This window comes from Giraffa tippelskirchi, chromosome 5 (genome assembly GCF_054371585.1).
Source record: "Giraffa tippelskirchi isolate mGirTip1 chromosome 5, T2T-mGirTip1v1.2.pri, whole genome shotgun sequence".
Classification (NCBI taxonomy): Eukaryota; Metazoa; Chordata; class Mammalia; order Artiodactyla; family Giraffidae; genus Giraffa; species Giraffa tippelskirchi.
Window position 1 is genome coordinate 85,783,295 of NC_137279.1, and position 24,643 is coordinate 85,807,937.

At 40.3% G+C, this 24,643-nt stretch overlaps 1 protein-coding gene across 7 annotated transcripts in view; it reads right to left on the minus strand.

Annotated features, from left to right (window-relative positions):
* DDR2 (discoidin domain receptor tyrosine kinase 2) overlaps window positions 1-24,643 on the minus strand; it is a 180,251-nt gene that overhangs the window by 7,236 nt on the left and 148,372 nt on the right. For all 7 annotated transcript variants that reach the window (XM_081491492.1, XM_081491497.1, XM_081491494.1 and 4 more), the window contains 8 exons: window positions 23,538-23,781; window positions 19,947-20,009; window positions 18,987-19,117; window positions 7,033-7,243; window positions 4,667-4,890; window positions 3,100-3,227; window positions 774-965; window positions 42-276 (listed from right to left, as the gene is read on the minus strand). In XM_081491492.1, the coding sequence (XP_081347618.1) occupies window positions 42-276; window positions 774-965; window positions 3,100-3,227; window positions 4,667-4,890; window positions 7,033-7,243; window positions 18,987-19,117; window positions 19,947-20,009; window positions 23,538-23,781 (1,428 nt within the window). The remainder of the gene's footprint in view (window positions 1-41; window positions 277-773; window positions 966-3,099; window positions 3,228-4,666; window positions 4,891-7,032; window positions 7,244-18,986; window positions 19,118-19,946; window positions 20,010-23,537; window positions 23,782-24,643) is intronic.

Here is a 24,643-nt window from a genome sequence, read left to right on the forward strand (position 1 = left end):
GCTGGTTGCTAGGGCAGAGCTCAAAAACCCAGGAAACTCACCAGCAAGATGCTCTCCCAGGACATCCAGCGGATCGGGAGCACTGCCCGGCCCTGGATTCGGTAGTAGTCACCACTGTATAGGTTTCTGCTCATTCCAAAGTCAGCTATCTTGATGGTATAGTTCTTACCCACTAAGCAGTTTCGTGTGGCCAGATCTCGATGAACAAAATTAAGTGAGGAAAGGTACTTCATACCAGATGCAATCTGGGTAGCCATAAACTTCAGGTTGGCATAACTGAGGAAATACAAAGGAAGAGAGAAAGTAGCCTCTGGAAACAAGAAGCTGTGAAAGGTACATACTCTACAGTTGGTACCAACAAACTGGGGTTTCAACCTCAGCATCCTTTCTCTATTCTTCATGTATCTCTTTGCTTTCCCCCCAAAGGGCAGCTGATCTGTTATTCCCTGTACACTAACATCCCCTGACTCATTGGGAAAGACCCTGATGCTGGGAAAGATTAAGGGAAGGAGGAGAAGGGAGCGACAGAGGATGAGATGGCTGAATGGCATTACTGACTCAATGGACATAAGTTTGAGTCAACTCTGGGAGATAGTGAAGAATAGGGAAGCCTGGCATGCTGCAGTCCATGGGGTCGCAAAGAGTCAGACACAACTTAGCGACTGAACAACAATACCCCCACCATCCGAGAACAATGATGAACTTTAAAGCTCACCGCTCCCCACCTTAGTCTCATGAACCCAGGAAAGAGATGGAAGACTCAGCTTATTTACCTGACAGTGGGTACATTGGCAGAGGAAGAACTGGGTGGCTCGTGGCGGGAAAGAAACTGATTGAGATCTCCATTTTCCATGTACTCAGTGATCATGCAGAGAGGATCCTCAGTGATGCACACAGCTAAGAGACGGATGATGTTTGGGTCCTTGAGCCGGGACATGATCTTTATCTCCTTGAGAAAATCATTCCTTTGAAGGACACAGACATAAATAAACCCAGAGGTTGCCAGAGTTAGAATCAAGAAGTGGGAGAAAACACAATAAAGTCTAGTCCTGCCCATTATACTAGTCTTCTTTTCCTTTGGATAACCTTTGTGAGAAGAGAGAAATTGCTTCCTGGAAACTGTCTCATTCTACTCATCCTGGAATATGATAAACCCTTATTCAACTGTAATTTTGGAGGCATATGGACCATGACATTCACATTTGCACCATTAGTATCCAACAAAAGCCCTGCCACATAGAAAGTGATTAATATTTGTTAAATCAAATGTAGGTTATGAAAAACTAGTCTTAAAAATAAAACTTTCAACTGAAAATTATATCTTAAGTTCACTGGGGTCTTTCCCTTTTTTAAAAGCCATGGAGTCACTCTATAAATAAAGCTAAGGCACTTTTTTATGAAAATGAATAACCATCCTCTGGTTTATCTGATAATTTTTCATTGTCCCATGCTCACTTCTTTTAATGCAGAGTGTACTAGCAAACACTCACAACACACATTTAGTAACCTGTTCAAAATTGAGCTGTTTATGGTGGTAATGCAGTCATTTCAAAAGAAGTACTCACTTGGCCAAAACTAATAGCTGTTAGAGTAGATGGTGATGACCACCCTTGAATCACAAAGTGGGCTACCTTCCCAGTAGCAATATTTGAGGAGTGAAACCACAAGCCCACATTCTCAAAACTATTGGAACATACATGTTGTACATCTCCTAGGATTTTTCTAGCAATCCTGGTCTGGGAGTCATACTAGTCAATATAAAATCCTTAAAATCAATATGGTTTCAACACCTCTCCTCTTTCATTCCTCCTTCAACCTCAAAGCAAGGGGCTCCATGGTTTGGGAGGGCACACAACCTAAGACATCCATCGTTGCTTAGGTGGAGTGGGCACAGATGGGATACCAAACCTCACCAAAATACGATGAGCAAGGAGGGAGGCCCAAGAGGGAGGGGATATATGTATAACGATGGCTTATTCACTTTGTTGTATGGCACATACCAACACAGCATTGTAAACAAAAATTTTTAACAGGTAAAAGCTTTGTCACATCCCATAGTTTTTTTCTTTTCTTCTTGCCACCTTCTCTAATCATGTGCTAATATTGATATCCGAAATATTCTTTCTTTCGATGGGACCTGAGGATATCACTTTTCATTCATATTAGTATCCTTAAGATTGAAATTCTCACAGTTAAAATTCCAAAACCATCACAGTTCTGTTCCCTAGACTTTCTTTCTTCTTCATGCCACATCCTGCCAATTGCAAGACTTTTAATAAAACCCTATCACCATTCTTGGAATTTATGATAATTTGAGGTATAGCAATCTAAACGTTTTCTGAATTTGAACATCAGTGAGACAAATCAAGCCAACACAAATGAAGAAATGCATATGTTACCCAGATGTGCAGATTTTTCTGAGACACATTCAATCAGCTTTCAACCAGCATGTCTGTCTGGGTGAGGATTAACTCACCATTACTGTAATGGAAAGGCTGTCAAACAACGGAGTGTGGCTGGAAACTGCAATTTATGTAGTAAAGGATCCAAGAGATTATTAGCCAGTTTGGAAAACTGCTAAAGGACTGTGGATCCTTTTGCTTTGAGGTCCATGGGTACTTTTCCAAGTAGAGGTAGCTTCTCATTTGGGGGGTTGCTGGAGATAGACGAAGAGAAGCATAAAAGAGAAAAAAAGGGATGAGAAAGTAAATAGAGATTCAGTGCGAAAAAAGGAGAATGGCAGAAGCTTAGCAAGAAAGATGTGTGTGACTGTGAAAAGTTTGCAAGGGTAGGTAATGACATTCAGGAACGTCATATTCAGGCTGTTGTGTAGGTTGGAAAGCACAGTGGTATGCAAAGGAGGTTAGGAAGTAAATATGTAGCAGATCTAACAGAAAATGCACATTTATTTTAGCAGGAGATGAGAATGAAGATGAGGATTACTGACCCATCAGAAAAATAAAACACAACAATGGATATGTGAGGCAGCTCACAGACCTCCCCATCTCAAAAGAAACAAATTGCTCAGAAGTTTCCAAGAGTATCCCTGATCCTGAAGATGAAACAAATAAAGGAAAATTCAAAATGTAGATCACAGACCTGGCATTCTTGTTGGCATCTGCTCGGAGCATTTTCACAGCCACCAGGACAGGCTGGTTGGCACTGACATCTAGGGCAAAATCTTTGTCTTTGAACTTTTCCATTCCCTCCACTTCACAGAGATGAACCTAGACAAAAGTCATCTAGTCTCAGCATCATCATTTCTCCTGAAGATGTCTCAGTACTCTTGCTGGGCATTTCCTGGAGATAAACTAACTCTTACAACTCAGGCAAAATAATCAAAAGACCAATAAGAAGATATGTGTAGCATATCTTTGACTCAAATAATTGATTTTTAAAAAATGGTAAGCTAATATGGTATGTTACTGCTTTATAAAAAATATACATTGATTGGAATATTAAATATGTGAATGAATCTATAACAGCATTTTATTACAGCTTTAAAATACAGTATTATTTTATTATACTATAAAATGTTTTCTGGTATAAATGCTTCAACTTTGATTCAAGGGAGTTCGGCTATAAGATTGCACAAAACATAAGGTATTTTATTCTCTAAGCTAACCCCTTAGGATGGAATTAGCATTATCCGGAACACCTACATGTCAGTATAACAGGCCTGCATTTTCAACTCAGGAGACAGGATGGGTGTACATAACACCACAAATGGATGCCATGGACCCTTCTTCCTCCACCACCACCAAACCTACACAAGGTTAAAGCATGCCACCCATGCTGGAAACCAGTACCATACTCTTAGGAAACCAAGGTACATTTGGAGTTTAGATGGCGGTATTGAAGAGCTTCTGTTGCCTCTTAAATCATTGCTTTGAATTCTCAGAAGGCTCATGTGACTGTTGTAAGAGTGAAAAGTCAAATATTACATGCATCACTCTGAGAGCAATTGAGAAGAGTGTTCTCCTTATCTTGGTTAGTGATTTATTCCCTAGTGGCTGATTCTGGGACTAAAAGCAGGGGTGAGGTTGTTTTTGACCATTTTACATGTAACTCCCATTAAAATGGAAAAAAACAAAGTGACTATCCAATAGCAGGATGTTCTTGGACAGTTTATAAAAGATGATCACATCTTATGGTCCCCACCCTCTGTAACCTACCGTAAAATATTTAGAAAATATTGGATGTTTTTTAGGATGTCTAAGTCTAGTAACTTTCCTGCTTTAAAAACTCTTTTATAGAAATCCGAATTCGCAGGAATTCCACAGCTATTTGACAAAAATGAGACTGACCCATCACTAGTCTTCTAAAGTAGGGGTCCCCAACCTCCAGGAATGTATATATGATCTAAAGGTGGAGCTGATATAATAGTAATAGAAATAAAGTACACAATGAATGTAATACACTTGGGATTTGGGGATGCCAAAACCACCCCCTCCCCCAGTCCATGGAAAACTATCTTCCATGACACCTGGTGCCAAAAATGTTGGGGACCGCTATAGAGGACAATGCAAGGAGGAACAACAGGAGGACACATTCCACGTGAATCCACTTTGGATGGGACACTTTCTCGACACATCATTTTTATTCAACTACTTCGTCCGAACTACCAAGGGCTGGAGACTCCACTCCAAGAATCAGATCAGCTCACCTCCCCAAACTGGCCTTCACCCAGCTTCTCCTTGAATGTTAAGAGCTTCCTGGGGAACTCTTCCACAGCCACGTCTTTTCCTGAGAGCAGGTCCATGGTAACGGCAGGCACAGAGTAGGTGTTGCCTCCAGTCACCCCCTGGAGGTTCACGATGTCAGCCTCTGCATAGTGGGGCACGCCCTCAGGCCCACTGGGCTGGACTGGCTTCACAACGCCACTGCAGCCTAGGAAGACAAGGACAATGAGTTTCATCCCATGGAGCATTTTTGGAGATCTCTTTAAGTAAGAAAATCTGACAGGAAGGCTAAAACATGCAGCCAATTCATGTTAATGTATGGCAAAAACCATCACAATATTGTAAAGTAATTATCTTCCAATTATAATAAAGTAAAAAAAAAAAAGCCCCCAGTCTCACTCAGGCTATGACATTATTACTTGGACAATGGTTCCTCTAGAGATTTTCTTGTGGCCTCCAGAATACAGATCACCATTTTATCTCTTACCCTTCTCCTCATACTACATGATCATTAACAATCTCCTTGACTAAACTTATGGAATTGCAGTGAAGCTCTAGGAAGACTGGCTATACTAGTTAGGGTGGGAGTATTAAAGTTTTAGGATTTAACAGCATCTTTTCTTAATTTTAAGATATGATCACTGATGTAAATAACCTATTTTAGGGATTAAAAACTTTGATTAAATGTATATGATCTAGCTTAAGACATCCTAACTTTAAAACACATTAAAATATGAAAGGGGATGTTTTAGACTTCAGGAAGTAGGTAAGCTACTTTGGTTTGGCATAAAAAAAGAATTATATCTCTCTTCTTGTTATCTCTGTGAAAGTCCTGTAGTTCAATATGCTCTGTCAAAGTCTGCTATCCACTGAGTGGTAAATATAAAGAAAGCTGAACACCAAAGAATGATGCTTTTGAGCTGTGGGGTTGGAGAAGACTCTTGAGAGTCTCTTGGACTGCAAAGAGATCCAACCAGTCCATCCTAAAGGAAATCAGTCCTGAATATTCATTGGAAGGACTGATGCTGAAGCTGAAACTCCAATACTTTGGCCACCTGATGTGAAGAACTGACCCATTGGAAAAGACCGTGATGCTGGGAAAGACTGAAGGCAGGAGAAAAAGGGGACGACAGAGGATGAGATAGTTGGATGGTATCACCAACTCGATAGACATGAGTTTGTGCAAGCTTCGGGAGTTGGTGATGGACAGGGAAGCCTGGCATGCTGCAGTTCAGGGGGTCGCAAGGGGTCAGACATAACTGAGCTACTGAACTGAACTGAACTAAACTGAGTGGTAAATACACATTAGTGTCCTTTCTTCCTTTAGAAAGACTCCCTTGAAAAGCCTCTGCCCTCATGGTTAGTCCTGCTACTTTTCCAATGACCTCTCTCCTGAACACCATCAGTTCTCTCCTGTTGACTCGGGTCACTTTTGGTTGCTGATATTATGGAAAGAAAACCTGCTCTTAGTCTCAGCGATGACCCCAGCATCCCTTCTGATGTCACTCTGCAGCCCTTTTTAAAAAACACTGGGATGGGAATCAGTTGGCACTGCTTACCAAAGCAATCCTTTTACTGAGAGAAGGCAAGAGATATTTACTTTCCTAATAAAATCATATATTAGTCTAATACATCATTCACCAAAGAAAAATGAACAAAAATTAAATAACACAATTATCTGTGTTTAGTCTCTTAGTCATGCCCAACTCTTTGCAACCCCATGGGCTGTAGCCCGCCAGGCTCCTCTGTCCATGGGGATTCTCCAGGCAAGAATACTGGAGTGGGTTGCCACGCCCTTCTCCAGGGGATCTTCCCAACCCAGAGATCGAACCCAGGTCTCTCACATTGCAGGCGGATTCTTTACTGTCTGTACCACCAGGGACGCCCAACACAATTATCTAGGTGACTAAAAATTGGGGATTCTAGGATGTCTTTAGCGTCACTGTTTTTTCTTCAAGTTTGATTCTAGTCCTGAATTTACCCCTGTTGGTGTTTGATGTTGAGTAAGTACCTTATCTGAGTCTTCTTACTTTCCTCTTATGAAAAAAGAGGAGGTTGGACTAGTTGGGCTGTTGAGGTTCTTCTGATGTTAACACTTTAGTAACACATTTTATCTATTTTCTTCTTCTAATATGTGGGGCCTTCCAAACATCTGCTATTATTAGTAGCAGAAGACAGATGCTCAGATTTGAGTAGGAGTAGCAGCAGCCCCAATCTAGAAAGACAGTGTGGACTTCCCAGGAGAAGGTGGACTTCTCTAGGCTAAACTAGACTTGGTTGAGCAGGAGTAATTGTGTCACACCTTCATAAACCTTGTCCCTCAATTCTCTGCCCATCACTTCATCCTCACCTGACTCTTCCTCCCCTGGAGCAAATTCTGGAAGTTTTCGTATCAGCCTGGATGGCTCCTGGTAATCAGGGCGAAGCGGAAAGATACGATCATAAGTGGAGTTGGACTCCTGCTCACTTGGTGATGAGGAGCGGTTATTGTTGAACATGCTGGATTCGCTGGGCAGGGAAAGGCTGACTGTCATTTCATCATCCAGCATCCTCCGAGAAGCCTAAAAGAGAAGGAGAGAAAGGCATGTTGGCACAAAAGAGATCACTCCCTCCTCTTCTTAAAGCCAGCTCTTCCACTCAGATGAAAATAACTCTTTAATACTCAAACTCCAGAAGCAATGCAAGTGACAGGGATGCAGCCTGGTTCCACAAATACCTACACTGTAGAAATTTAGAATAATCTTTCATTTCATCAAGGAAGAATTGACTTCCAAATATCTACACTGAAAACATTCATTAACTCCCATTGAAGTACTTATAAGCATCATTCACATGACACTGTAGGAACCTATCAATAACCAATCAAAGAATCTCAATCTTAGCACTTTCAAAGTTCTGTTAAATAATGGGTTTTCCTGACACCATTCAACCACTTGATTTCGTGTAGACATAAATTAAAATGCTCATTAACACAAGTGTGTTGTAAGACGATGAATCTGTACTTCACCTGATCACTCTAGCATTGTATGTTAGAGTAATACTCTCTTTATCCTGCATTTTTACTAACCAAAAATAAAATGACTACAAAATAGGAAAGGAAAGTACTACATGTCTAGGGATACTGAGGTGAATTATACCTCTGTGTGTGTGTGTCTGTGTGTGTGTGTGTGTGTGTGTGTGTGTTAGTAGCTCAGTCATGTCCCACTCTCTGTGACTCCCTGGACTGTAGCCCACCAGGCTCCTCTGTCCATGGAATTCTCCAAGCAAGAATACTGGAGTGGGTTCCCATTCCCTTCTCCAGGGCATCTTCTCAACCGAGGGACTGAACCCAGGTCTCCTGCATTGAAAGCAGATTCTTTACCATTTGAGCCACCAGGGAAGCCCAAATTATACCTAACACAGGAATAAGAAGAATCAAACAGCTAATTGTTCTTGCATTCCATCTAATATGGCCTGCCCGCTCCTTCAAAATAAAATCTCATAATCTAAATATAAGTGACTATTTAGATTTAAACACATGAAATGTTCTACTCTAACAAACACACCTTGGGTGCTCAATGGAGAAATTGAGATGTCTGCTCCACAAGCTAGGCTGATAGGTCCTCAGTAATGAGCATGGAGCCCAGCACATGTAGGTATTCAATAAATATGGGTTGACTCTTTCAAAGAGAGAATTGAGGACACCATTATAAGTATCTTGCAAATAATGCTATAGCATAAGGCTACTTTGAGTAATGTATTGGGAATATAAATATATGCTTAAGGATCTTCTACAAAAAAATTCTTTCCTCAAGGAGAAATCCTGTGTTATTCCAGAGCGTTTTGAGTTTTCTCACTCAGGAAATACAGGGATAGAAAGAATTTCTTCAAGGATCAAGTTAAATATTCAAGGGCAAAATGTTTAGTCTTCCTTTTACCTAGAGAGTCTTCAGCCCCAAATTCCTCTCCCAGACCATGAATATATTCCAGTGGGTTTCAGAAGAAAGACAGAGAAGAGTGGTAAATTCTGGTGCAGAGAAAAACAGCTCATAGAATAGAGAACACAGACTCTCCCCCTCAACTAAAAAAATGCAGTCATAACAGACTGTTCAATAAGAGCACAGCACCAAGCTTTCCAATAAATCTTCAGACCACCAGCTTCTTCTACCTCCACTTTCTGCCAGCCTTCTCCCTGGAATCTAGATACTCAGTGTGTTTTAGCGTTCTCAAAGAAGAAAGGTTTCAATGTTGCCTCATCATGCCAGTGCGCAAGCTCCCTGTGGATTCTGCCTTTCAGCCTTCAGTCACTATTTACAGATTGAAAGCTTTAATTTAGTCAAAGTATCTTCAGACTCATGATAGAAGTCCCTGTGGGAAGCAAAGAGACCCTCTCTTCTGTGAAATATTCCTGCCTAAACACCTTAACGTAAACTTCAGTCTTTCAGAGCCTAAGTGTGTAGCAGCTCGGAAGGAATTGCAGGCTGCTTGTCTGGGTCATTCCTTCACTTCTCTGATATTAGCCCCTTCCTCTTGTCCCACCCACCAAGAGTTCAGAAGGTTCCAGTCCATTCACCTCTTCTGGTATGTACTCCACAGAGGCACTGGTCTCCTCTGAGAGCCCATCTCCAAACACAGAAGCTATGAATACAGTCAGGTATTACCCTCCCTCCAGGTCCCAGCCCTCAATGGGCACTTCAAAGTCTCACAACCCAGAGTACCTGTGACCTCTCACAGTCCGCATCGATTTGAGCTCATTGACCAGGGACAATGCCCATGGCCAAAGGTAGAAACACTTTATCATCAGCAAACTCCAAGAATATCACACACTTAGCAACAGTGCCCAGAGTTGCTATCTGGTCTAAAAAACCAAAAGAAGTCATAGATAATCCATCTGTGCATGTGTGCTAAGTCGCTTCAGTCATGTCCAACCCTGTAACCCTATGGACTGTAATCCGCCAGGCTCCTCTGTCCATGGGATTCTCCAGGCAAGAATACTGGAGTGAGGAGGCGGGGCTAAGATAGCGGAGGAATAGGACAGGGAGACCACTCTCTCCTCCACAAATTTATGGAAAGAACATCTGAACGCTGAGCAAACTTCACAAAACTACTTCTGAAGGCTGGCAGAGGACGTCAGGCATCCAGAAAGACAGAGCATTATCTTCAAAAAAGGTAGGAGAAATTATAAAAGATAAAAAGAGAGACAAAAGAGTTAGGGACGGAGACCCGTCCTGGGGAGGGAGTCGTAAAAGAGGAGAAATTTCCAAGCACCAGGAAACCCTCTCACCGGCGGGTGTGGGGGAAGATTTCTTATCTCGGAGGGCAACGTAACTGGGATAAAAAATAAATAAAACCCACAGATTACGTGCCTAAAGCAACTCCCAGCAGAGAACCCCAGACGCTTGCATCATCCGCCACCAGCAAGTGGGGGCTGAACGGAGAGGAGCGGGCGGCACTGCCTAGGGTAAGGACCGGGCCCGAGTGCCCTGAGGGCAATCTGAGGGAGCTAACATGAGATAGTAACCTAAACTGTGGGACAGCCAGAGAGAGAGAACTATCCCGCGAAAAGCCCAACTCTAAGGCACTGCCGGCCCGCTCACAGAACAAAGGACTGAGCGATACCAGAGGAGAGCTAGCCTGCTGCGGACCGCCCCATCCCCCGCCGGACACAGCGGGCAGGCGGGGCCCGCCAGAGCCGGAAAGGGGCAAACTCGGCCCCAGAGAGGGAACCCCCTACCAAACTGCAAACAGGCTCCCAGTTTCTAAGCAAAGACTGCCTGAGATCCCGGAGGGTCGACAGCCGCCGGGAGGGTCGCAGCCAGAGACCAGCTCCCCAGAACCGACACAAAGGACACCGGAGCCGGGCGCTCCCGTAAACCGAGGCGGGGACCAGGGAGGTGATAAGCCGCACCGCCCCAACAGGGGAGAGTGCGCTCGCCAAACTCCTGGCCGCCTGAGCAGCTCTGACTGGGAACGGCACAAGCCGCGGGCAAAACCGAGTCTGCGCCTTTGTGGAGTAACCGGGAGCCTGAACCTGAGCAGCTTAGACCTGGGAAGTGCATGCATCTCAGGGCCCACTCCCCGGCCCACTCCCCGGCCGAGTAACCTGAAGCCTGAGCAAGGTAGACGGGGAAAGCACACACGCCGTGAGCGGGGGCGAACCCAGTGTGGCCGAGACACTGCGAGCTCACCACACACACGCCAGGTTTGCAGTGTTCCTTCCTCCCCACAGCACGATTGAACAAGCGAACCTAAAGAGACCACCTCCACCCCTTTGTTGCAGGGCGGAAATTAGATACTGAAGAGACCTCCAAACAGAAGCCAAATAGAGGGAAGCGCCTTGGAAGTGACAGGCCAACAGATTAAAATCCCTGTAGTTAATACCGACTGCATTGAAAGGGACCTATAGATCTTGAAAAGTATAAGCAGGAACAAGGATCTATCTGAAACTGAGCAGACCCCACACTGCTCACAACAGCTCCAGAGATAGTCCTGGATATATATTTTTTTACTATTATTTTTTTTTTAATTTTTTTTTATTAATTAAAAAAAAATTTTTTCTCTTCTTTCCTTTCTCTTCAAGTCCTCTATTACACCTTTAACTTTCATTTTCATAACCCACTATTAACTTGCAAAAATAAAACCCTATTTTTGAAGCAAACTGCATACATATATCTTATACCTTTTGTATTTTCTTTTTTTACTGTTTTTTTCCTGTTTTACTTTTTTTACTGTTTCTTTTTTACTGTTTTATTGTTTTTTTCTTTTTACACTGTTTCCTTTTTTCTTTTTTTTTATATTGTAAGTTTTATAAGAGTCTAACCTCTACTCTAGATTTTTAATCTTTGTTTTACATATTTGATATCAATTTTGTACATTTAAGAACCCAATCTTTAGGACCCATTTTTACTCAGGAGTGTGATCACTGGCCTGATTACTCTCTCCCCCTATTGATGCTCTTTCTTCTCCCCCAGGGAACCTCTATCTCCCACCCTCCTCCTTCTCTTCTCAACCCAATTCTGTGAATCTGTGAGGGTGTTCCAGGTACCGGAGAACACTTCAGGAAGAGGATACTGCCCAGATCTCTCTCTCCCCTCTTGATTCCTCCCTTTCTACTCATTCTCACCTCTATGACCTTCCACCCCCCTCTCTATGTATCTCTGTGAACCACTCTGAGGGTTCCAGACTGTGGAAAGCACAGAGGGAAGTGCTTACTGGCTAGATTGCTCTCTCCACATTTGAATCCCCCTCTGCCCCTCCTGGTCACCTCAACCCCCCCACCCTCATCTCTCCATGTAACTCAGTGAACCTTTCTGGGTATCCCTCACTGTGGAGAATCTTTTCACCATTAACCTAAAAGTTTTATTATTGATGCTGTATGGATGGAGAAGTCTTGAGGCTACTGCAAGAATAAGACTGAAAGCAAGGGGAAACATTAATTAATAAGAGACCATCCAATAGCCTCCACATATACACTGAAACCAAGCTCCACCCAAGAGCCAATAAGTTCCAGAGCAAGACATACCACGCAAATTCTCCAGCAACGCAGGAACATAGCCCTGAGCATCAATATACAGGCCGCCCAGAGGCACACCAAATCCATAGACATCTCAAAAATTAATACTGGTCACTCCATTGCATTCTAGAGAGCAGAAATCCAGCTCCACCCACCAGAACACTGACACAAGCTCCCCCAACCAGGAAGCCTTGACAAGCCACCTGTCCAACCCCACCCACAGTGAGGAACCTCCACAATAAAGAGGAACTTCATACTACCAGAACACAGAAGGGCCACGCCTAACACAGCAATCTAAACAAGATGAAAAGGCAGAGAAATACTCAGCAAGTAAAGGAAAATGAGAAATGCCCACCAAACCAAACAAAAGAGGAGGAGATAGGGAATCTCTCTGAAAAAGAATTTAGAATGATAATAAAAATGATCCAAAATCTTGAAAGCAAAATGGAGTTACAGATAAATAGCCTGGAGACAAGGATTGAGAAGATGCAAGAAATGTTTATCAAGGACTTAGAAGAAATAAAAAGGAGTCAATATATAATGAATAATGAAATTAAAGGAGATAAAAGACACTCTGGAGGGAACCAACAGTAGAATAACGGAGGCAGAAGATAGGATAAGTGAGGTGGAAGATAGAATGATGGAAATAAACGAAGCAGAGAGGAAAAAACAAAAAAGAATCAAAAGAAATGAGGAAAACCTCAGGGACCTCTGGGACAATAGGAAACGCCCCAACATTCGAATCATAGGAGTCCCAGAAGAAGAAGATAAAAGGAAAGGCCATGAAAAAATACTCGAGGAGATAATAGTTGAAAATTTCCCTAAAATGAAGAAATAGTCACAGAAGTCCAAGAAACCCAGAGAGTTCCAAACAGGATAAACCCAAGGCGAAACACCCCAAGACACATATTAATCAAATTAACAAAGATCAAACACAAAGAACAAATATTAAAAGCAGCAAGGGAAAAACAACAAATAACACACAAGGGGATCCCCATAAGGATAACAGCTGATCTTTCAATAGAAACTCTTCAGGCTAGAAGGGAATGGCAGGACATACTTAAAGTAATGAAAGAGAATAATCTACAACCCAGATTACTGTACCCAGCAAGGATCTCATTCAGATATGAAGGAGAATTCAAAAGCTTTACAGACAAGCAAGAGCTGAGGGGATTCAGCACCACCAAACTAGCTCTCCAACAAATGCTAAAGGATCTTCTCTAAACAGGAAACACAGAAAGCATGTTTCAACACGAACTCAAAACAACAAAGTAAATGGCAACGGGATCATACTTATCAATAATTACCTTAAATGTAAATGGGTTGAATGCCCCAACCAAAAGACAAAGGCTGGCTGAATGGATACAAAAACAAGACCCCTATATATGCTGTCTACAAGAGACCCACCTCAAAACTAGGGACACACACAGGCTGAAAGTGAAGGGATGGAAAAACATATTTCATGCAAACGGAGACCAAAAGAAAGCAGGAGTTGCAATACTCATTTCAGATAAAATAGACTTTAAAATAAAGGCTATGAAGATAGACAAAGAAGGACACTACATAAAGATCAAAGGATCAATCCAAGAAGATATAACAATCATAAATATATATGCACCCAACATAGGAGCACCACAATATATAAGGCAAATACTAACAAGTATGAAAGGGGAAATTAACAATAACACAATAATAGTGGGAGACTTTAATACTCCACTCACGCATATGGATAGATCAACTAAACAGAAAATTAACAAGGAAACACAAACTTTAAATGATACAATAGACAAATTAGATTTAATTGATATTTACAGGGCTTTCCACCCCAAAACAATCAATTTTACCTTTTTCTCAAGTGCACACGGAACTCTCTCCAGGATAGATCACATCCTGGGCCATAAATCTAGCCTTGGTAAATTCAAAAAAATTGAAATCACCCCAGCCATCTTCTCTGACCACAATGCAGTAAGATTAGACCTCAGTTACAGGAAAAAAACTATTAAAAATTCCAACATATGGAGGCTAAACAACACGCTTCTGAATAACCAACAAATCACAGAAGAAATCAAAAAAGAAATCAAATTATGCATAGAAATGAATGAAAATGAAAACACGACAACCCAAAACCTATGGGACACTGTAAAAGCAATGCTAAGGGGAAGGTTCATAGCAATACAGGCGTACCTCAAGAAACAAGAAAAAAATCAAATAAATCAACTAACTCTACACCTAAAGCAACTAGAGAAGGAAGAAATGAAGAACCCCAGGGTCAGTAGAAGGAAAGAAATCTTAAAAATTAGGGCAGAAATAAATGCAAAAGAAACAAAAGAGACCATAGCAAAAATCAACAAAACTAAAAGCTGGTTTTTCGAGAAGATAAACAAAATTGACAAGCCATTAGCCAGACTCATCAAGAAACAAAGGGAGAAGAATGAGATCAACAAAATTAGAAATGAAAATGGAGAGATCACAACAGACTCCACAGAAATACAAAGGATCATAAGAGACTACTACCAACAGCTATATGCCAATAAAATGGACAACTTGGAAGAAATGGACAAATTCTTAGAAAAGTATAACTTTCCAAAACTGAACCAGGAAGAAATAGAAGATCTTAACAGACCCATCACAAGCACGGAAATCGAAACTGTAATCAGAAATCTTCCAGCAAACAAAAGCCCAGGACCAGACGGCTTCACAGCAGAATTCTACCAAAAATTTAGACAAGAGCTAGCACCTATCCTACTCAAACTCCTCCAGAAAATTGCAGAAGATGGTAAACTTCCAAACTCATTCTATGAGGCCACCATCACCCTAATTCCAAAACCAGACAAAGATGTCACAAAAAAGGAAAACTACAGGCCAATATCACTGATGAACATAGATGTAAAAATCCTGAATAAAATTCTAGCAAACAGAATCTAACATATTAAAAAGATCATACATCATGACCAAGTGGGCTTTATCCCAGGAATGCAAGGTTTTTTTAACATCTGCAAATCAATCAATGTAATACACCACATTAACAAATTGAAAGATAAAAACCATATGGTTATCTCAATAGATGCAGAAAAAGCCTTTGACAAAATTCAGCATCCATTTATGATAAAAACTCTCCAGAAAGCAGGAATAGAAGGAACATACCTCAACATAATATAAGCTATATATGACAAACCCACAGCAAACATTATCCTCAATGGTGAAAAATTGAAAGCATTTCCCCTAAAGTCAGGAACAAGGCAAGGATGCCCACTTTCACCACTACTATTCAACATAGTTTTGGAAGTTTTGGCCACAGCAATCAGAGCAGAAAAAGAAATAAAAGGAATACAGATAGGAAAAGAAGAAGTAAAACTCTCACTGTTTGCAGATGACATGATCCTCTACATAGAAAACCCTAAAGACTCTACTAGAAAATTACTAGAGTTAATCAATGAATATAGTAAAGTTGCAGGATATAAAATTAACACACAGAAATCCCTTGCATTCCTATACTCCAATAATGAGAAAACAGAAAGAGAAATTAAGGAAACAATACCATTCACCATTGCAACAAAAAGAATAAAATACTTAGGAATATATCTACCTAAAGAAACAAAAGACTTATATACAGAAAACTATAAAACACTGATGAAAGAAATCAAAGAGGACAGAAACAGATGGAGAAATATACCGTGTTCATGGATTGGAAGAATTAATATAGTGAAAATGAGTATACGACCCAAAGCAATCTATAGATTCAATGCAATCCCTATCAAGCTACCAATGGTATTTTTCACAGAACTAGAACAAATCATCTCACAATTTGTATGGAAATATAAGAAACCTTGAATAGCCAAAGCAATCTTGAGGAAGAAGAATGGAACTGGAGGAATCAACCTGCCTGACTTCAGGCTCTACTACAAAGCCACAGTCATCAAGAGAGTATGGTACTGGCACAAAGAAATATAGATCAATGGAACAAAATAGAAAGCCCAGAGATAAACCCACGCACCTATGGACACCTTATCTTCGACAAAGGAGGCAAGAATACACAATGGAGAAAAGACAATCTCTTTAACAAGTGGTGCTGGGAAAACTGGTCAACCACTTGTAAAAGAATGAAACTAGAACACTAACACCATACACAAAAATAAACTCAAAATGGATTAAAGATCCAAACGTAAGACCATAAACTATAAAACTCCTAGAGGAAAACATAGGCAAAACACTCTCCGACATAAATCACACCAGGATCCTCCATGACCCACCTCCCAGAATATTAGAAATAAAAGCAAAAATAAACAAATGGGACCTAATTAAAATCAAAAGCTTTTGCACAACAAAGGAAACTATAAGCAAGGTGAAAAGACAGCCTTCAGAATGGGAGAAAATAATAGCAAACAAAGCAACAGACAAACAATTAATCTCAAAAATATACAAGCAACTTCTGCAGCTGAATTCCAGAAAAATAAACGACCCAATCAAAAAATGGGCCAAAGAACTAAACAGACATTTCTCCAAAGAAGACATACAGATGGCTAACAAACACATGAAAAGATGCTCAACATCACTCATTATTAGAGAAATGCAAATCAAAACCACAGTGAGGTATCATTTCACACCAGTCAGAATGGCTGCTATCCAAAAGTCTACAAGCAATAAATGCTGGAGAGGGTGTGGAGAAAAGGGAACCCTCTTACACTGTTGGTGGGAATGCAAACTAGTACAGCCACTATGGAGAACAGTGTGGAGATTCCTTAAAAAACTGGGAATAGAACTGCCATATGACCTAGCAATCCCAGTGCTGGGCATACACACCGAAGAAACCAGAATTGAAAGAGACGCACGTACCCCAATGTTCATCGCAGCACTGTTTACAATAGCCAGGACATGGAAGCAACCTAGATGTCCATCAGCAGACGAATGGATAAGGAAGCTGTGGTACATATACACAATGGAATATTACTCAGCCATTAAAAAAAATACATTTGAATCGGTTCTACTGAGATGGATGAAACTGGAGCCCATTATACAGAGTGAAGTAAGCCAGAAAGAAAAAAAACAATACAGTATACTAATGCATATATATATGGAATTTGAAAGATGGTAACGATAACCCTATATGCGAGACAGAATAAGAGACACAGATGCATGGAACAATTTTATGGACTCTGAGGGAGAAGGTGAGGGTGGGACGTTCTGGGAGAATAGCATTGAAACATGTATATTATCATATGTGAAACAGAACACCATTCCATGTTCGATGCATGAGACAAGGGCTCAGGGCCGGGGCAATGGGATGACCCAGAGGGATGGGATGGGGAGGGAGGTGGGTGGGGGGTCCAGGAAGGGGAACACATGCAAACCCATGGCTGATTCATGTCAATGTATGGCAAAAACTATTACAATATTGTAAAGTAATTAGCCCCCAACTAAAATAAATAAATTTATAAAAAAAAAAATAAAGAATACTGGAGTGAGTTGCCATTTCCTTTTTCAGGGTATCTCCCTGACCCAGGGATTGAACCCACATCTGTTTATGTCTCCTGCATTGGCAGGCAAATTCTTTACCACTGGTGCCACCTGGGAAGCCCCAGTCTACCTGTGGTGGAATGTATATAGTTTAGAGGAAAAGAAGTCAACAAATTTCAAGACTGACAATTGGAACCAGCATAAAAACCAGGATATTAATGGCACTGAGCACTTCATATTTTTTAACCAGAAAAACAGTTAAATATAACTACTATGCCCAACTCACCATTATTCAATGAGGTTCAAGTAAAATCATGGATAAAGTCTTTGTAGACTGTAAAGTGTTATACAAATGTAGTAGAAATTATACAGATCACTTTGGCCTAGACAAAATGAATCTGAGGAGGCATTCAGAAGATAGCCATAACATTCAAGTACAAAGACAAGTTTGAATAGAATTGCAAGAAACTTGGCTTAGATTTTAATGATGTTGGATATTTTTCTACACACACACAAACACACACACATACACACACACACACACCAAAAAACAACCAAGCAGTAAAAACAAAAGGAACAGCATTGTCAGAAATGTTAGCTAGGTATCAGTTATGCATCAGAATCACTTGTTAACTTTTTTAATTAATTTATTTTAATTGTAGAATAATTATATTTTAAAATTTTTTTTAAGTTAGTTTATTTTCTATTTTTTAACTTTACAATATTGTATTTGTTTTGCCAACATTGACATGAATCCACCATGGGTGTACATGTTTTCCCCTTCCATAACCCCCCTTCCACCTCCCTCCCCATCCCATCCTTCTGGGTCATCCCGGTGTACCAGCCCCAAGCACCCTGTATCATGCATTGAACCTGGACTGGCGATTCCTTTCACATATGATAATTACCATGACATCAAAAGAGACACAGATAAATAGAACAGTATTATGGACTCTATGGGAGAGGGCGAGGGTGGGACGATATGGGAGAATGGCATTGAAGAATAATTATAATTTTTAAAAACACAGATGTTGACACTCTCCCCAAAAGCCAGTGAATCAGAATCTTCCAGGAAGATGCCTAAGTTGAGATGCCTAAATATGTTGGGAAGAAAAAAAGTTTTTGAGTTCTCTAGGGAGGTTTCAAAATCTCCATCCTAAAAATGAGAAACTGGACTTAGCTTATTCTTTTCTGATCCTTTCAGCCCTAGCTTCTCTATTCCTATGCCTCTTGGCAGCCTTGATTATCTTTCTAACCATTTACATAATTTTGTGATTTGCCTCTTACTCCTAGGGTAAGAGCAGAACAGGAAAGGATGGAGTAGTTTTCTATCCCATGATTGTTCTGCACTTCCTCACCTTCTCCAGCATTTTCTGCCAGAACTGCCTCCAAAGGATGATGACAATGATGGCCAAGAGAATGAAGATGATGGCTACCAAGCAGCCAATCAGGATTCGAGTGTTGCTGTCATCAACTTTAAGCATTGGATCTGTAACCAGGGAAGGAAAGATGAAGAATATTATTATCTCACAAGGCAAGAAAAGCATGAAGTCTTGGACTAGAGATAAGAAAGCAGAACCTGCTCCTTCAGGATAATTCTACATGTCACCTTAACACTTGGTATTGCTACTCTTGTACTACTTCGCTCCTATATCCTACAGTCCACATCCATGGGACAGTAGCCTCCTCTTCATGTATTAGACTGGATAATGGAGAGGCTTTCTATTCTTTCCAAAATTTTGCTCCTTTATACCATGGCTTGGGTCTGCTGGCCTCTAATCTCACCTCATGTAAAGCAGGTGAAGAACCAGTTTCACTGTGATTTCTTTGAGACATGCCAGGGTAGCTGAGAGTGCTCTTTGGACTTTACACTATTATTATGTATTTCCCAGATTGCTGACATACAGCCTGTGGCTGTCTGAAGCAATGGATACTTTTGTCCATATTTCCCTGAAATTGGAGAGACTAGCTTTTTGTTCCATAGACTTCCATTCTTTCCTTGAGATCCCTACAGTGGGTCTCACCTGGACATATTCCCCTCCCTGTTTTTGCTCCAAGTGTCCCAAACTTCCAAGCTGTTGGGACAACTCAAGACTCAGCCTCAGCTGAAGAACCACATGGACCAGCAGGGGAGGGAGTGAGTTTGGGCCATTAACTTTGGATGTGGACTGTCCTATCTTTCCAGAGCTACTCTTCATCCAAGGACACCTTGTACAAGCCTCCTACACAGTCAGGCCTTTGCAAATGTCCACTCTTCTTCATCCTCTGGAAGGTCTCCTCAACTTAATTTTTATAATTAAGAATACCATAACACATACCATAGGTTGTGGGTGCCACAGGTGATGTGGGCAGGGCTCCAGAGTTGTTATACATTGCAGCATCTATTATAAAACAAGGGTGAGTCAGAGCTGGGAAAAAGACAGCTAGGTAGTGGTTTTTCTGAAGCTAGGTTCTAAGCTAGTACTTTGTGAAATCAATTTACTGGATTAGAAATGAAATCATATATTATTAATAAATAAATAATATTACCATTAATCTCAATAGCAAGGGCAACTTTTCTTTTGTAAGTATATGATATAAAAAAATTTAAGAAAGAATGATCAGAGGGCTGTGGCCACACATTATCATAAAGGATGCATAGGAGGTGAGACCCAAGTTCAGTAAAATATAGAGAGAATATTATGAGCTAGAGACATGGAACAGACATGGTGCTAAAGATGATCTTTCCTTCAAGGAAATTAAATTAATTGAACTCTTTTGTTTACTGAAGAGTTTTCATTATGTTCCATTGTCCTAGACTTTTAATTTATAAATTAAGCCTTCATCCTTATAGATAAATTAGAGCAGGGGTCTCCAACCTCCAGGGTCTAATGCCTGATGATCTGAGGTGGAGCTGATGTAATAACAGTAGAAATAAAGTACACGATAAATGTAACGTGCTTGAATTATCCTGAAACGACCACCCCTCTCCACCCCGTCTGTGGAAAAATTGTCTTCCACGAAATTGGTCCCTGGTGCCAAAAATGTTGGGAACTACTGAGTTAAATTATCCTTTACTGTGATCCTAAAGCTTCCAAGACTAGATCCTAAAAGTGTATTTGACAGATTGATGTTGGTAACTTATTTTTCCCTCTGATTTGTCTAATAAAGAGGGGAAGAATTAAAATACTCACTCCCTCCCTATCCAAAAGAGATTCTCTCCCAAAAACCAAATTTTTCTTCTTATTAGCATTATGATATAAATAAAGTATCTGGTACCCACCTGTACTTTTCTGAACTGGATTCTCAGGCTTCAGTGAAAACTAATATTATCATGACATTAAAGTTCAAGATTTCAGCAGTCAAAAACTATGTAACTATAGTTACATAGCTACAACTGTTTTAAGTCTTTTTGGCACACTTCTAAAAGTGTCTTCTTTAACGTTAATGAGAATATACACAGCAGATATCACTAACATGTTGGTCTGATTTGGGTTTACATGGGACGTATTTTATCACTTACTGAGAACATTTTTTCAAAGTTGTATTCTTATCAAGAAAATGTAAAAAAGATATGAATACATTTTCTGTGATTTTATGCCACAAACACCACTGTTTAGGAGATCATTTAATATGAAACAATTGCACTGACACATCTTGTTCCATTTTCCTATCAGAAATACAACTTTAAGATGACTTAAAACTAATCATTCATGTTATTCTAAAATTCTTTGGTCATTAAGTTAGCAAAATATGCCTTATATTAATTCCTGAAGCAAACATTTCAAGTCTTACGCAGAAACTCTGAGGATGACGGAAACCTACTGTCTCCTAATTAACACTTACGATGTTAAGTAACACTGCTTTTGAACATTTAAATTTCTTTCCTTAACAAATACTTTATAAAATAATGAATCCACTTACTCGTAGCTTAAATTTTTATAACAGAAGGTATTAAGGCACCAAACCTCTTTTTCTAAACATGTGCTCTATTTCCTTATCAATACATCTTAATTAGCAAAACACTTAAAAAATTTTTTCTTTTAAAAATCAAATTAGGAAGTATGGGATCTTCTGGTTTATTTTTAGTCTTCCCTCTTCTCTGATGTCATTTTTTGCCTATATTTTTCTTCCAGGCCTAGTATAAAGTCTCACTACTCTGTCCATTACAAATCTACTCTCTAGTGACCTCTCTCCTTCTGACCTTATTGTTGGTCACCACTTTGAACATTTTATGAAAAAAAAATCATTATCTAGGTTTTTAATCCTCATCAAAATTGTGATGATATAGACAGTATCCTAAATGGCTTTTAACTTTTCATGATTTGACACAGTCCATATTGCCAACTTTTTGGTCTCTAAATACCATTCCCCAACAAAAGGAACCAAGATCACTTGAGGAAACGTGATTCCACATCTGGGGCAGTGAATGCTCAAAATAAGCTTGGAACATCTTATTCTTTCAGATAACAAAACAGCTATCAAAAATTTATAGGATCCAATTCAAAGTAGACAGAGCCAGTTTAAAGGCATGTGCTCTGGTCAAATGCAGGCAATCTGAATATTAAAAAGAATATTAATTGCAACAAACACTGAATTTATAAAAACCAATGAATGCATACTGATACTAAGAAACATAACAAGGATGAAAATCAAAACAAAATCTATTAGATGCCATTGAAAGTTGCATTAACTCATTACTCTGAAAATTGATGAAAAAATTAATCATGTATCCTGCCCTTGCAATGTGAACTATATTTCAGGGTTAACAAGCATATGGGGAATATTTCTCATATTCAGAATAAATTCAGCTGATAAATACAAAAGGAACAAAAGAATTAGAAAATCATCAGTCAACAACTCCTAATGAAATAATTTAAGCAGTGGTCATCAATGGAGGGTAAAGTCTAAGGAGAAAAATTGTGGGAAACTTTTCTGTGAAAGAAAAACCACCTGAGCCCAAAGATCAATCTTAGCATCACTAAAAGTGAGGGAGTCTAACATAACATCTCCATGATGAGATTCAACATAAAGTACACAACACTATCTATGAAAAATCCTTAGCAAAAATAAATATTGAATTTGAATCAAATTCACCTGTAGATATAACCTCCAGTCTATAAGATGACAGAGGATATAAGTTACAGTAAAATGACACCACGGAAAGCAATCAGTTAATCCAGAAGGGAATTTTTTTTAATTTATTCTTTAGATTAAAAGAGATACAACCTAGCAATGTAATAAAGGAAATACACCAGGAGGGGCTTATTAGTAGGATCCTAATTCATTCAAGCCAATTGTTGTTAAGACATTATTAGACAATCAAGGATACATGAGTGTGGATTGGCTATTATATTACATTAAGGAGTTAGTTATTAATAAATGTTGTTATAATGCATTGTTATGAAGATAATATTATCTTCTCAGGTGTATTCTAAAATTTTATTATTGAAATCAAATAACGTCTCATCTCAGATTTGCTTCAAAATTCTATAGCAAAAAGGGACGAATAAATGAAACAAGCATAACAAAAAAATCAACCATTAGTAAAGCTAAGTGATGGATGGAGGTTCATTGTTCTCTTTAGTGTAGATTTAGACATCGTCATTTAAATACTTTAATAGTGCTTAGGTTTGCTTCCCCTTAACTGGCTTGATTTACATTAAAGTTTTAACACATTGTACTCATTTTCTTTTTTTTTTAGACAAATATGAGTGAGAGCCAAGTAAACATTCTGTCCACTTCCACAGTCTCATCTTTGCCCTTCCACAACCAAACTAGTGGCGAAAAAGATTCTCTCTATCTACCCATGAGACGCCACTTGTATAACCTTTTTCTTCTCAGAGACCCACCAATGAGAAGCTCTGGACACTGCCTTCCTCCTTTACCACCCTGCTCCCACTTCCCTAAGGGCCATCCAAGCTCCCAACCTGATTGGAAGGTGATCTCACTGAACATCATCCAGGTGTCAGCAAAATGGTATTGGCACTTGATGGCACTGGCCATGCGGTGGTGGAGGGGCACAGTGACGAACCGAGCACTGGGGTTGACGTCATCCAGCACCAGCGGGAAGGAGACGGCGTTAGGTTCCCATTCATTGGCTTCAGAGCGGAAGTAGCACTGGACCTCCTTAAAAATCTTCACACCCTTAGCAAACATGTTGTTGCAGTGGACCTGGCCGAGAAAGAGGCATGGAGTGACAGCTTGATCCTGCTGGGTGGCACTGGGCACACAGTGCAACCTAACCCAGTAAGACCTTAGACTTGTCAAATTTCTCTGAGCACCACCCTTGGTGAATAATTGATGCTCTGTAGTAATGCATTTTGGAGAAGGCAATGACACCCCACTCCAGTACTCTTGCCTGGAAACTCCCATGGACAGAGGAGCCTGGTAGGCTACAGTCCATGGGGTCGCTAAGAGTCGGACATGACTGAGAGACTTCACTTCCACTTTTCCCTTTCATGCACTGGAGAAGGAAATGGCAACCCACTCCAGTATTCTTACCTGGAGAATCCCAGGGACAGCGGAGCCTGGTGGGCTGCCGTCTATGGGGTCGCACAGAGTCGGACACGACTGAAGCGACTTAGCAGCAGCAGCAGCAGTAATGCATTTTTCCCTTCTAGGAACCTCATAGTGGCAGTGGAACATTGCTCTGACTTTATAAAACCTAGGCTGCTACTCTAGTCACCTTTATGCAGTCGTGCTCCCCTAGGCATCTTGCTGCGCACTGCTGGGAGAGGCTTCCTCATCTGTTAAATTAGGGCTGCACCAGCCTCCTCTCAGTTCCTTCCCTGCCCTTAACACTCTCTGGTCTATAACTGTCCCTCTCACCACTCCAATCCTCTCAACCATGGTTGCTATCTACCCAGAATCAAGCTATTCTGAACTACTTTCTCCTAGGTACATTTCCAAAGTTAATCCACTCCTTTCAACAGATTTAGATGAGAAAACTGAAATAATACACAATCCAATACAATTTCATCTTTCTTTTTAGAAATCTCATTTTGACTGTCAGATACTAGCATTTGTCAGCCAG